Genomic DNA, 14,383 nt, shown 5'->3' on the forward strand with positions numbered 1-14,383 from the left:
AAAATATGTTATATGGGGTAGGTTTTTTTTTTTTATTAAACATTTTATTCAGTAAGAACAGTAAAGACAATTTCAAATAAATGCTGTTCTTTTGGACTTTCTGTTGGTCAGCACCAAATCACATTAGAATGATTTTTGAAGGATCATGTGACACTGACGACTGGAGTAATGGCTGCTGAAATAATACTAATGATTGTAATAATAATAATAATAATAATAATAATAATAATAATAATAAGCAATATTTTGTTTTTACTCATTTTTGATTAAATAATGCAACACTGGTGAGCATAAAAAAATAAAATAAATAAACCTAAACTTTTGTTATACTGCAATGTATTTCCATATCACACTATATCGCTGCAATGCAAATTAAATGTATTTTAGCTGATTGCATGTATTTTGCATTAAAGTAAGTGAATGCTTTACTGTCTACTGAGTTCAAGGTTGTTTTACTTTAACACAAGAAATGACTAATGAAAAATTGCACTTATTTTAGAATACATGACTGAATAAAACACGTTTTAATAGACTCTTTGGTTGTGATTCCTTCAAATACATTTTCATTTTTAAATTTTTATTAGATTCCTTGTGATTTTTGTTTCATTGTGCTGGTGTTTTTTTCAGGTTGGAAAGTTACCATAAATAGACAAGAACAACCAGTAAACATTGTAATCCATTCACATTCGGTGTTACCTGGCAGATCTGTACAGAATAGTTGAGAAGGGTTTTAAGGTTTATGTGAGCTTTGTTTCTGGGGAGGTATTCCTTCAGACTGCCTGCCGGTAAAAACTCCATGATGAGCTTAATGGATCTCCCACCTAGAAACAAAAATGTGGAAAGATTCAATGATTCATGGTTAAGAACTCATGCGTTTGGCACCAAAAGCCATTACAGCATTATATTATTTATGATGTTCAGAATTGTGGTTTACCCTCTTCATTGCAAATGCCCTTATATTTGACAATGTTCTCGTGGTAAAGTTCTCTCAGGATGTGAATCTCACACCACAGGTTACTGCTCTGCTCTTCTCGGTTCTCTGGCTTTAGAGACTTCACGGCCACCAGCTCTCCTGTCCGATCTCCCCGCGGGTCATATCTGCACAACTCCACCTTTCCAAAGTGACCCTAAAAGCACACAGATGTACTTCAGTCTAACCAGAAGATGGTCAGTTAAATAAGCAGTTTGTTCATGAGTTTAAAGACCACACACACACACACACACAGTGTAAATACCTCTCCAAGGTCTCTGATCTTCTTGAGGAACCTCTTCTCAAACACTGTAGGGTCCACCTCTAGCATGGGAACAGGCTGAATGGATGGGTCTAGAGAGAAAACATTAAAGAGGAAAAATGGAAACCTTTTTTTTTCCAAACATACGCAAACGTTTACAATGCAATGTATTCTCTCAAACCCACCACAAAAAGGTAAGTTTTCCTTCACATTAAAATATGACTAACCATGTTTACATATCAATGGTTATTAAGCGCAGCAACTTATCCTGTCCTAATGAAAACAGTGAGGACTACTAGAGTCTATGGAGACTAGCCAATCCTAACAGAGCTCATTAACATATAGAGATCTTAAAAGCATAGTAGAATAAACAGCCTGTTTAATTCTAAGAGAGTGGAAATAGTCATATAAGACTAAAATATAACCGGTGTACACTACCATTCAAAAGTTTGGGGTCTAAGATTGTTGAGCTAAGAGAAAAAACTAACAACAAACAAAAAAAAAACAGTAATACTTTGTAAAATATATTAAAATGGACAACAGTTATTTTAAATGTTAATATTTCAATTTAATTTATTCTTATGATGGTAAAGCTGAATTTTCAGCATCATTACTCCAGTCTTCAGTTACATAATCCTTCAGAAATCTTTCTAATATGAAGAAAAACATTTTTAATTATTATCAATGTTGAAAACAGTTGTTCTGCTTAATATTTTTGTGGAAACCGTGATATATTTGTGAGGATTCTTTGATGAATAGGAAGTTCAAAAGTGCCGCATTTATTTAAAATAGAAGTCTTTAGTAATGTGATATATTTTTGACAATATAAGTAACAATATAAATGCCTTTACTGTTCATTTAATGTGTCCTTGCTGAATAAAAGTATTAATCTCTTAAAAGATTTCTCACCCCAGTCTTTTGAATGATAATGTAGGTGAAAGAAACCTTGGTAAACATTCACATGTGCTCAGTACTTTAAGCAAAGATGAATGTAGTAGATCTTTGTAATAGCCACAAGAGGTCAGTATTGAGAACACTACAGGAGAAATTATTTAGGCTTAAATTTCGAAATATATTCAATAACTAAATGTATGGTTTGTCATCTGTATATCTTGACTCCTTACTCTGTTCCTCCACCATGACAATGTCCCTGACAATGGCCCTGAAGAACAGTCTCTGGCGAGGGTCGTAGGTCATACAGTGGGTCATGAGTTTGGCCAGCTCCTCGCAGTCAGGGGTTGCCAACTGACACTGTGCTGTGTAAAACCTTTCCTTCTGCTCAGAGAGATGACAGCAAAAAATACACATTCATCAGCACATTATCAGAAAAGAAAGTGCCAAGTCATATGCATGCCTCAGTGTATGTGTACGCTGTTACCTCCGTGAGCTTCTTGTCTTTGAGAGGTATCTCTCCATTGTAACAGATCTCCCACAGAGTTGTCCCAAAGCCCCACTTATCCGCTGCTACGCTCAGATTAGCCGTGTCCTGTACACACTCGGGAGCAATCCAAGGAATCCTGTCCACACACTCTGTAGACAAACACAAAGCACGTTGTCATTCAATGGCATTATCAAGTAACTTCAAATTAACACTCAAAAACACCCAAGCTGGGTTGTACTGGTTGAAAAATCCTTTTTTTAAGGGGGTTTCCACCACCATTTCCTCATTCAAACATCAAAGTTAATTTCATCGAAAACATGATCCCTTGGCAACACTTTCTTGTATGCTCCCTCTCTGTGCCCCTTTCATTCCCCTGTGCGCACACACCACCACCCCCAAAAAAACAACAACACACAACCAGTCTTTCCTGTAACAGTCCCTGGCACACAGCAAACAAAGAGCTTTTCTGGTCTCCGAAGTGCTTCAGGGAGCAGAGCTGGATCTCGGCCAACAAAATTCCTGTCAGTTATCTTTTCCGAGCAGTCCATTTTCACAGTGCAATAAAGCTCAGATCGACAGCATTGCATTTACCCTGGATGCACACTCAATAACACTTTACCCATTTAACTCTTTCTATTTACAAGGTTATTATAATGCATATATGTCAGCTCAAAATCTCTGACCCTAATGTGAGCAGTGATAAAAATTTAAATTGATATGTATTAATATTGATTGATAAAATGTATTCATTATTTATTCATATTTATTCATCATAAAATTCTATAAAAAAAGCAATGAATTAATTATAATATAACAATATCTATTATTATCTATTTATTTAATCAAATACTATAGTAGTTGTAATATAAAATACTACAACATACAATTAAACTTTTTAAAACATTACAACAACTATATAAAATCTTTCCGTATGGTATTCCTCTTAAAGTCACTATGAAATCCAAATTGGCAATTATTATTCTTTTATGGAATACTGAAGTATTTATTATGAATGATTTGTCTGTACACATCATTATTTTAAACTAAATCGAAATAACTTCCCCTCGCTCTTGCAGTGTTGCAGTGTTTTTCAGTGTGAGGGCGGGACAACCTGTCACTAACATGAGATCACAGCAATAGCAAACCACAACCATCCAATCAATTTCCGATGAACAGAATCAAGTCCCTACCTATGTATATGTACAGTATATATATTTTTTTTTTGTTTGAGAAGCGGTTTGACTCAGATATATGTCACAATAGGAAAGAAAAGACTAAAGCAACTTCCGTTTAGTGCTGACTTTAACATGCTGTTAAAGTGGTCATAATGCCTGTATGAATGTTTAAAGTGTGTGGTCATAATGAATCTCTCACCTTCTCTGCTAAGGACAGTAATGGGTATGCCGGGGTCACTCAGTTTAATGAAGGGTCCTCCCTCTCCATCTAGACCATCTCGAGCCACCAGAATGTTCTTACAGCACACATATCCATGAACCAGCTTCTTATCCTCCTACAGGATACACACAGCAGTCAAACAGTAACATTATTCACTGATAACACTTCATAAACATTTTCACTGATATGTTATGTTGCTCAACACCAAACTTTTTAATAGAAGTGTATGTTATACTGTTATGCGAGTTATGCGAAATATTTAACATATTTTAGTTTTTAGGTAGATTATCAATACCAATTAGTACTACAGATTTAAAATTATTGGTTATCAGTCAAAACAAAAACATATTTTATCAGCATATTGGTATATACCAGGATTTCAATACAAAGAATGGCTAAATACTTTATTTCAAGACCGGAAAGTCAAGGTTTTGAGCATTTGTTTTTGAGTTTGTTTCTTTACCAGATAGCTGAGGGAGCTAGCCAACTGTTTGGCAACCTGGAACTTCCATGCGGTGCTGAGAGTCGTGGTCTGTCTGCGCATGAACAGATCCAGAGGACCATACTGAACAAACTCCTCCACCATAATATCTACACAGAGTGAGATAGAGATAGAGAGAGAGAGAGAGAATGTATAATGAATGTAATGAATGTATAATGTATAATGAGTGAATGTACATTCACAGAATGTGTTTAGTATCTGCATCTACATCATAATTATCCTGTTTACTTGTATTACTATATCAGATGTATTAACTCCTTGTTGTTGTTTATATTTGTTCTTATGCTTTGGCAACACAGATGCATTTTTTTTGTCATGCCAATAAAGCAACATGAAATTGAAAAAAAAATTGAAATTGAAAATTGAGAGAGAGAGAGAGAGAGAGAGAGAGAGAGAGAGAGAGAGAGAGAGAGAGAGAGAGAGAGAGAGGAGAGATGGATGCAGTATTTTATGCAAAAGAGCAGTTATCAAACTCTCTTCCTCTCTGCCACACAAACACGGTTCCAGCTCAAATATGCAAATTCTTCTAAGAAGACACACAGACACACCCATTGCGTGCACATGGCTGGTGATCCTCAGAGTATTTAGGTTATTGTTCAGAGGAGCAGGAAGTGCAGTTTGCAATTAAATACATAACCTGATACCTAACCAGCAGACTTTGTTGAACAATCAAATGTCGCAATGTGATCAGCTTCCTCACAAAAAGCATTTATGAAACATTTACATGCCATGGAATCATAAAGCAAGTTTAGACTAGTTTATCTATTTTAAAATTTACTCATTTAAAACTACATTATTACTCAAGCAATGATTCATTGTTTGATTTCTCTATGATTTCTTAGAAATATAACACTGCCACTGTGTCAGATCTACACGCTTAGTCGGAGAATGACAATGTCTCTATGTTCGCTTTGTAAATAAATAAATTACTTTTGCACCAGTGACTATGGTGACTCGCTGGTTACAACAGGCGGAAGAAGAAAAAAAAAAACCCACCTATTTCTCATACTTGCCATGTAAAACTACACCAAAACAGAATAAAAGACCACAAAATAAGAGAACTAGAACATTTGGTTAAGTCTTTAATAGATGTGCGCCCTCTGTAAGGAAATGGATTGCTTATCAAAAAACATCCATTTGTCATCAATATCACTAGACAAAGCAATCATCAGATACAACCAGAATAATTTGGCAGGATAAATGCCAAGTTCGCAACATATTAGAGACAAGTGAGAGTAGGGTACTTACTCTCCTGGTGGCGAACACACACTCCGTAGAGCAGTGCGATGTGTCTATGAGAGATCTGACGCATCATGCTTGCTGTCTCAAAGAAAGCCTGAGAAGAGGAAGAAAAAGACATACTTTAAACATTCAAATAGTAACCACACTGATGGCAGAATACTAACGGAGAAAATTCTATTCAAAACCCCTCATGGTTCATTACAGTTGAAAATGACCACAATTAGTTTACAGTTATTCAGTAGACATGTGTTTTTATCCAAAGCAACTTACAAATGAGAAAGAGAGTCAGGAGCCTGTAACATTATACCATCTAAAACCAATAATCTTGTTTGCTAAACTTCATTTAGACATGAGTAGGCCATGTGTGTCTTACCAGAGAGATATCTCTGTGTCCTGAGCCCAGCACTTTCAACACCACTTTCACCTCCTGTGAGTATCCTCCCATGTCATCATCATCCTCACTCTTCAGCTTCAGATCACCAGCATAAATGTTTGTCCTTGTGCCCCGACCCAAGTGCTCACCCTGAATGAGACCACAATGTCACATATCAGTAAGTAGGTAGTCAATTATCAAACTTTTATTCAAAGCATTCCATTTTTTTTTTTTTCAATTTCAGGGACAGGCCCACTATATTAAGCTATAGTGAATGTCTTGCTTATAGTTTACGGGCTACTATAAAGAGAATATCTGTAACACACTATTGTCATAAAGTTTGAGGTAGGTCCGATTTTTTAAAATGTTGTTAGTGGTTATGCTCACCAAGGCTGCAGTAATAGTATTACAATTTAAAATAACTGATTTGTATTTTAATACATTTTAAAATGGTATTTATTCCTGTAATGGCAAAGCTGAGTTTTAAGCATCCATTACTCCAGTCTTCAGTGTCAGATGATTTTCCAGCTATAACTCTAATATGCCGATTTGGTGCTAAAGAAACATTTATTATTATTATTATTATTATTATTATCACTGTTGTGCTGCTTAATATTTTACGGAAACTGTGATATAAAGAGGATTCTTTGATGAATAGAAATTTCAAGAATCATTTGAAACATTATAAATGTATGTACTGTTATTTTTTATCAATGTAATGCATTCTCACTGAATTAAGTATTAACTCTTTCCTACTGACACCAATTTAACTATACTGTATAATAATTTATGTTTCATAAGTCTATGTACTTCAATAAAAGTATCATAAAATATAAATAGTTTTATGGCCAGGAGGATTTTTAATTTTTCACTCACTGTGGAGCGCACAATTATGAATGTATATGGTAGATTTTTTTGACAATATCTGTATTTCATTTTATTTCTTAAATGCTCGCCATGCTAAAGAAGAGTTGACATTGGTTCAAAATCCATGAAAAAAAAAAAAATCACCTGGACAATCTCTTCCTTAAGGATGCGATGGAAACTCAGCTGGCTGACTTGATTTTGTCTCTGCGGGGCGGGCTCTCGGTTTGTGGTCATCACTAATAGGTTGGAAATTTCTGAAGGACAGAAGAGCATCATTTGTGATTGGTGACCAACATATAAATAGTTGAGATCCCAGCTTTAAACACTAAATATCATCTGGTTTGATTGTCCAAGGATGTTTATTTAGATAATATCTAAACATACAGTACATGCGTTGGTGTGCAGACATCACCTAAACAGAGTAGGGAAGAGGAAGTTTTGCAGTGACATTGTGCACCGTTCAACAAAAAAAAAAAAAAAAAACTTGCTACACGAAAACAATGAGCATGAGTGGGTCCACGTGCAGGTATAACGTTTATGTAAGTGTGTGTGTTTGTGTGCTGTGATGTTCATTCTGCAGCATCAGCAGGTCTTTTGTCTACTCACTGACATAATCTCTGGATACAGACCTACAAGCTCTGTTTTTATGAGTGCAAATTGGGTAAAGACATCAAGAGATGTGAACAACGGAAACCCACATTTACTACATTTCCTGCCTGTCACTGATGCCTCAGCATGTACTCTTAGAGGAGCAGATGTAAACAAGCCCTGACACAGTCTAATGTGCGATAACTAGGCGTTTTTTCACAACCAAAACATTCCTAATATTTGGTTTTGCATCAGTATAGAGCTGTTGTATTACTGCTAATACTGATGGAGCACTAAAGGAAGAAGGATATTAAGTACATCAGGATTTATATGCACCAATATAATAAATCCTAATAAACTGCATTTAAAAAAAAAAATTAATACATGACATTTTTCTGTGAACATTTTTGAGTAATGATGCACAAAAATTCACTGATATGATTCACTGAATCAATTAAAACACTAATATATATGAATTCATCTGCAATTGGCAGTTGTGGCGAAAAGTACATTTTGGACCCTGGTTTCTCTGTGGTATGCAGTTATCTGTAAATCTCTCTCAGGAACATTTAACTCGGTCAGGTAGAGATGGTTAGCTGGATAAAGGTTCAGGGGCTGTATTCACAAAACATATTAAGGCTAAAAGAAGCACCTAACTTGCTGATTTAGGAGAAACTCTTAAAAATAACGGCTGTGTCAGGACTCCTCAATTTTTACTCTAAGAGTATTTCACAAAGCATTTCAGCATTAAAACCAGCTCCTAAATCTGTGAAAAGTTAGGGGTAGTCAAGAGGACTCCTAAGTCACTTAGACCAAATCACAAACAATCCTAAAATGGCTGTTGCTGGCAATCCACCCAAAGTCACTGTACACTACATTGAAGCAATGCGAGATTTTTATCTGCGATGACATAACATAAAGGTTCATTTGTGTACAGGCAATCTGCATTGAATTGGTTGATAAATGGGATAAAACCCATCGTCTGGTTGATAGCCTTGTTGGCCAGCTTGTCGACCTTTCTCGACCCCGTCCCCCACTTTGTTTCTAGTCTACTCACTGTCCTATCATAATAAAAAGGGAAAAACTGCAAAAAGAAATCTTTAAAAAAATAAAAAAATAACTAAAATTAGTATTAGAATAGGAACCAGCCCAAAGTGAGGAGTCTGGGTGGTGGATGGATACAGAAAACTGTCGAGGTAACTTAGTGAGTGAGTCGTCTGTGTATATAGTATATATGCCTCAAGCTGATTGGATGGATAATTTGAACGTACTCCTCATGAACTTTGTTTATACAACATCATTTGTCATTTGAATTCTGCAATCTCTCTAGATGAAGACATGTAAGAGGCTGACAATTACCTGAACATTACTTAAGTGACACTTAGCCTACATTTTAAAAAACTTTATTTGAAAATGGCAACATGATACCTCATTCTGCAATATTTCTATGATAAAATCATTGGCAGAGACTACTCCCCCATCAGCCAATCACTGTATGCATAGTTATTAAGCGTGTTGACATCATCCATAGCAAGGATGTCAACATCACCCTTACTCTTAGTTTAAGACTTCTCTCTATTCCTTTGTAAAAGTTGGTCTCAGCAGCTTTGTGAATAGGTTTTAAGAGGAAACTCTTATCTAAGAGCTGCTATTTAGGAGAACTATTAGTTGCAAGATAAAATGTTTTGTGAACACAGCCTTTGATCCTGGATGAGTTGCTTGATATACGAGACTGCACAACTATTATCTGCCAGTTGCACAGTTGCCAGAGGTCAAGCAAGGATATGACTGCTTGTGTGCGCATTCTGATTTTTGACTTCTCTAAAGAGTATTGTGACACTTAAAGCACTAGAAAAAAACAATTCCTCTTTCAGCCAAAACCAGTCAAAAAACACTTGAAGATTATTGAACAGATGTACATGCTTCTGAGATTTAGACAATAAAAAGATGCACCAAAAAAAAAGAAGGGGGAAAAAAAAAGCACATCTCACAAGATGAGAAAGTCATTTCATAAAGTATGCAGTTTGGAAAGTGTCGCAGATGGAACTTGCAGCAGTGGAATGCAATTGAAAATGCATTCAAATAGTGAAACTTTTATTGCGCTTGAGCAGATGTGACGGAGAGGGGTTTATACAATGTTGCACATCAACTCACAGGACTGTTAATTTTATCTGTGAACTGACTTACAAATCCTCTCACAATCTCTCACTTAGGTCTAAATTCATAGAAACTGAAGAGTCATAAGTAATCATGTACTCATGTTATGGAAATTAACACCTAACTTATTTGTTTATTTGTTTATTTGTGTTTTCCCCTACATCGTATATGCTAAGTTAGCACATCATTACTCGCTACCTAAAAAAATTCCATTAATTTATTTCCTATTATATAATGTACATTCTAGCAAACAGAAAATATAATATGCTAATGAAAGCAGACACAATAAGAGATGGTTCTATAATTAAAGAGATAATCATTTCTCATTACTCATACTCATGTTGTTTCAAAACATCCTGCCTTCTGTGAAACACCAAAAGAAATATTCTGAAGAATGATCAAACTCGAAAAAAAGCACCATAAAAGTAGACCATAAGATTTGTATATCATACTGACACACTACAGTTAGTCTTCTGAAGCCATACACGTGTTTTGTATGAAGAACAGATTCAATTTTAAGTTTAATAATTTTTGCACAAATTTAAAGATTCAAGTAATTAAGTTTTGAAACCTGGGTGTTTTAGCTTTACATTTACTGAAACTGTGCAGCTCATACCTGTAATTACCAGTTAACTCAAAAGAATGTCAAATCAATTACTTCATTGTGGCATGTAATTTCCCGCTCTAGGCCAAAACTAAGTCATTAAAGCTTATTATCATCTAGTTGACGGACTCAGAGCTGTGATACAACTGATTGTATCATTCTTTCTAGTCCATTTACATCATTAGCACTTATATACTCTTTTAAGCTTTACATTTTATTTGTCTAAATTTTCACTTGTATATTTATTGAAAACTAGTCAGATTTGTCATCCTGAAAATTAACATGTTAATACAAAATTGAGGTTGGTGGGTTTTACTGGTATTTCAACAGATGCAACAGGTAACAATTATGGGTGACGAAAAAAGGCTAGTAAACATTTCAACAGCAGATTTCAATAGTGTACTTCACACCCCAAACCCAAATTTTCACATCCTAATAACTACTCTAGGATTCAATAAATCCCCAAGAAAGAAAACACTTAGATGCATTCAGCAGGAAGCAGTGCAGATTGAACACTGGAAAATCCTGAAAATTCAGCTAGCAGCTTTCAGTAAACTGGACAAAGCAATGAGTTCTGATTTCAGTTTCAGTTTAAGTTTAAGACAGGACCATTCACAGAGAGATTTTCAGGGGTTTCTAATGGAAATACCATCCTATCCAAATAGGCAGTGTATTAAATCTCCATTAAATCAAAGTAAAACACAGGACATATTTCCAGTTTAGTTTCACCTACAGAACATACGGCTACAGAAAATATGAAATCAGGAGTCTTTACATAATTTTGCCTCTAAAAACTAAAAACATAAAATGGACAGACTGATGGATGGACAGACGGACGAAGTCTTTAATTTGGATTGATGGATGGATGGACGGACAGTCAAATCATTGCTTGAAAAGTGTTTAATTGGGATAGATAGATCTGAACGTTTGATTAGAATGGATGGATGCATGATTGGGATACAGGAATATACGGATGGATTAGCTGTGTCGCTCAATGATAATGCATAGAAGGTCTTCTTTCATGTGACTGATTGAGCCGAGCGTGTGTTGGTACCTCTGGGTTGTGGTGGGCAGCAGCGGCGCAGCTGGAAGCGCAGGTTCTCTGTGCGCAGGTTTTGGCCCTGCAAGTGCTCTAGAAGCTCCTTTAGAGCGGGCCGGAACGTCTCGGTCCCAAACAGTCTGTAGCCCTGAGGGCTTGTTTCAATTTGGAAGTTCTTATACTGGGGAATCGGCCTGGACTCACACAGGTCCATCTAAAAGAGAGAGAGGAGAAATACATGACAGACAGAAACATGATTAAGCACAAAGGAAATAAAGACGAGAAATCGTGCATGAGAAGAATGGTGAAGGGAACAGGATTTGTTAAACAAATGTTATGTGGCCATTAACTGATCCCATGTAAGATAAGATACATTCTTTCTTGGTTGGTGGGGAGGTGTTGGGTTTCTAAATGTGACTAGTTATATAGTACATAATGCTGATAACATTTAAAGTTTTTATTGTTGTTTATATGTCTATGTGGTGTTTTTAATGTGCTTTAAGACAAACCATGTGCATGTTCATAAGTCAACACCATTGCTGAGAATTTTCTCCTTAAAACTGCAGTGAAAAAAAGACGCGGTTTGAAATTATCTGTTTCTGACATCACAAACTGCCTTGTAACCAATCACATCAACATGCGGGCGGGCGGTAGCATATCATTAACTATGCTCTAAAGCAGGGGAGTCTCAAGAAAAATCAGGTTATCCCAGTGTGTTTTTCTGTTGATATTGGAAATATAGCGGGTGAATATGATTTATATGACGATGTTATGATGAACTATATGCATTTCTCCACTGACGTTAGTTACAACCGTTTCTAAGGATATTGATTTTTAGAAGGCAGACTGAGATGGCGAATGGGAACATGGTTTGTGTAACATTACCAACACATTACTAACTGTTTGATAACATAGTCAAGCAAAAGGCTAATCATATTAATTACCGTTATGTGCCCGACGTTGTAAAGAGCAATACATAAATCGCACTACTATTCAGATACGTCGACTTGTAGAAGACCCTGTTTAATTCACTCTTTTACTTCTTCTGAATTTGTTTCTGGTTCAAACATATATGGCTGAATTAAACCAGTATTTCCACTTGCCATTGTGCAGCGTTTACTACAAAAAAGTTGAGCAAGTGGATCAGGTATTCTGACCTCGTGATTAAGTGGATACATTTAAGCTATTTTAAAGCATGAAGTAATTAAATATGTGATTTTGGTGATTAAAGATGAGATTTAAGGGATAAAATTATTGACTACAGGGGTACTTTAAAATTTACAGGAAACCAAGCACGACACTATGTGTGCACTTCAATTATTTGTTAGGACATTCAGCCTTATTCAGCAAGCTCACACACCTTGTGTTGATAAATTCAGGTACATTCAAATAAATTCTATTTGTATAGCATGCTGAACAAGGGAGTCATCACAGAAAAGCAATGCAAGGAAACAGTGGATCAGTCTCTGATCCAGCTGCTTATATAGTGTAATGCAGATCTCTCGTTGAAAAATAACTGCCAAAGAAAATGATCTGAAAATGCATGCATTATCCTGGTCTAATCTGGTCCAAATTTTTTCTCAAAGATACAAAAACTAAAGCAAGATCCTAAACTTTGGAAAAGCATTTTCACACTGACTTTCTGCCAAAACTGGGTTATGCAATACTTGAAAGAGAATCAATGCAATATATCATATGAACACAAACTATTTGTCATGCTCTGGGAAAGTGTACAACAAGAACCAGACCACTTGTCCTGTACAGGCTAAACGGACAAGACAAAGGTTTTCAGTTCCTAGCTTACAAAAATGGTTTTCAGCTGTATAAATCAAACTAAATCAAACTGTTTGGTGTGTGCATGCATGTGTTTGTACCTCAATGCAGACAACAGTCATGATGATGTAGTTATAATCTGTGCAGCTCCAGCGCAGGATGTAGGTTCCTTCTTCATTTCCCTCCTGACGGAGTTTATGAATTGCATACTCCGTGCTGTACAAAGAAAACAGACAAAACTAAGTCTTAAAATGTCTCTTGAAGACAGCTGTAATAACACAAACTAATACTAATTAAAGTAGCATTTATAATAAAGTTCAAAAGTTTGGGTATTTTAATGTTTCAAAGAAGTCTTTTATGCTCAACATATAAAAAAAATTTATTTACACAGTGAAGACTATGCACTGTTTAACACATTTGATTACTTTATACAAGTTATGTAGTATTTCTTATTTCTAATGCTTGAAGTTTTTCAGGTAGGTCTATTTTATTTGTGTCTTTGTTCTATTGTAGTTTGTTTTCCTATGTTTGGGTAGGGTTAGGGTTTCCTATGTTTTTTTCTTTGATCTTATTTTAGCACTCTTTTACTTGTCTTAAGTAAGCTTGAGTTTTTTTTTATACTTAGTTTTTTGTGATATAATGGGGAGAAGAATTATGAAATTTCAATGGCATTAACAATGTTGATATCATACCAGATAGGCCCATGACAGCCATTTTCTAAATTCTGGACAACTGATGAGGGTGCGACTTCAGTGCACAGGTAATGATGGGCATCTACAGTCAATCTGAAGTAACCGTCCACCATTGCTGCAAAGGACAGGGCTGCATCACGATAAAACAGATCCAACTCCTACAGAGGAGAGAAGAGAAATACATTTTCTGGATAAGAGCTATAATGTATCAGTTACTTTTTTTCACATGAATTCTGAAGTCAGTCCTGTTGATTTATCAATAACACGAGTATGAATCATCAGCTTTTCAAGAGATGTATGGAAGTATTACCATTTCCTGACCAGGTGCAGAGTTCACGTCCTAACTTAACACAACCACAACAAGTGACAAGATATTTTGATGATAAAATTCTACTAAACATTGCAATGCTGGGAAGCACTGCGCATTGTTAAATCTAACTGGTCCAAAATCAGAATCCACATAAAATTACATTAAATATCAAATATGTTCGGATTGGCTTTGACAGTATGATATTCAACATGAATATATAAACTGTTT

The 14,383-nt window shown here is 35.6% G+C and overlaps 1 protein-coding gene across 2 annotated transcripts in view; it reads right to left on the reverse strand.

Annotated features, from left to right (window-relative positions):
* Window positions 1-14,383, reverse strand: part of jak1 (Janus kinase 1) — a 32,351-nt gene that overhangs the window by 4,209 nt on the left and 13,759 nt on the right. For both annotated transcript variants that reach the window (XM_079883654.1, XM_079883655.1), the window contains exons 8-20: window positions 13,846-14,003; window positions 13,255-13,369; window positions 11,396-11,594; window positions 7,137-7,246; window positions 6,126-6,275; window positions 5,759-5,846; window positions 4,472-4,599; window positions 3,988-4,123; window positions 2,611-2,762; window positions 2,357-2,507; window positions 1,236-1,324; window positions 935-1,127; window positions 697-821 (exon numbers count right to left, since the gene is read on the reverse strand). In XM_079883654.1, the coding sequence (XP_079739780.1) occupies window positions 697-821; window positions 935-1,127; window positions 1,236-1,324; window positions 2,357-2,507; window positions 2,611-2,762; window positions 3,988-4,123; window positions 4,472-4,599; window positions 5,759-5,846; window positions 6,126-6,275; window positions 7,137-7,246; window positions 11,396-11,594; window positions 13,255-13,369; window positions 13,846-14,003 (1,794 nt within the window). The remainder of the gene's footprint in view (window positions 1-696; window positions 822-934; window positions 1,128-1,235; window positions 1,325-2,356; window positions 2,508-2,610; window positions 2,763-3,987; window positions 4,124-4,471; window positions 4,600-5,758; window positions 5,847-6,125; window positions 6,276-7,136; window positions 7,247-11,395; window positions 11,595-13,254; window positions 13,370-13,845; window positions 14,004-14,383) is intronic.

The sequence above is a fragment of the Squalius cephalus genome (genome assembly GCF_949319135.1).
Source record: "Squalius cephalus genome assembly, chromosome: 10".
NCBI classification, from domain to species: domain Eukaryota; kingdom Metazoa; phylum Chordata; class Actinopteri; order Cypriniformes; family Leuciscidae; genus Squalius; species Squalius cephalus.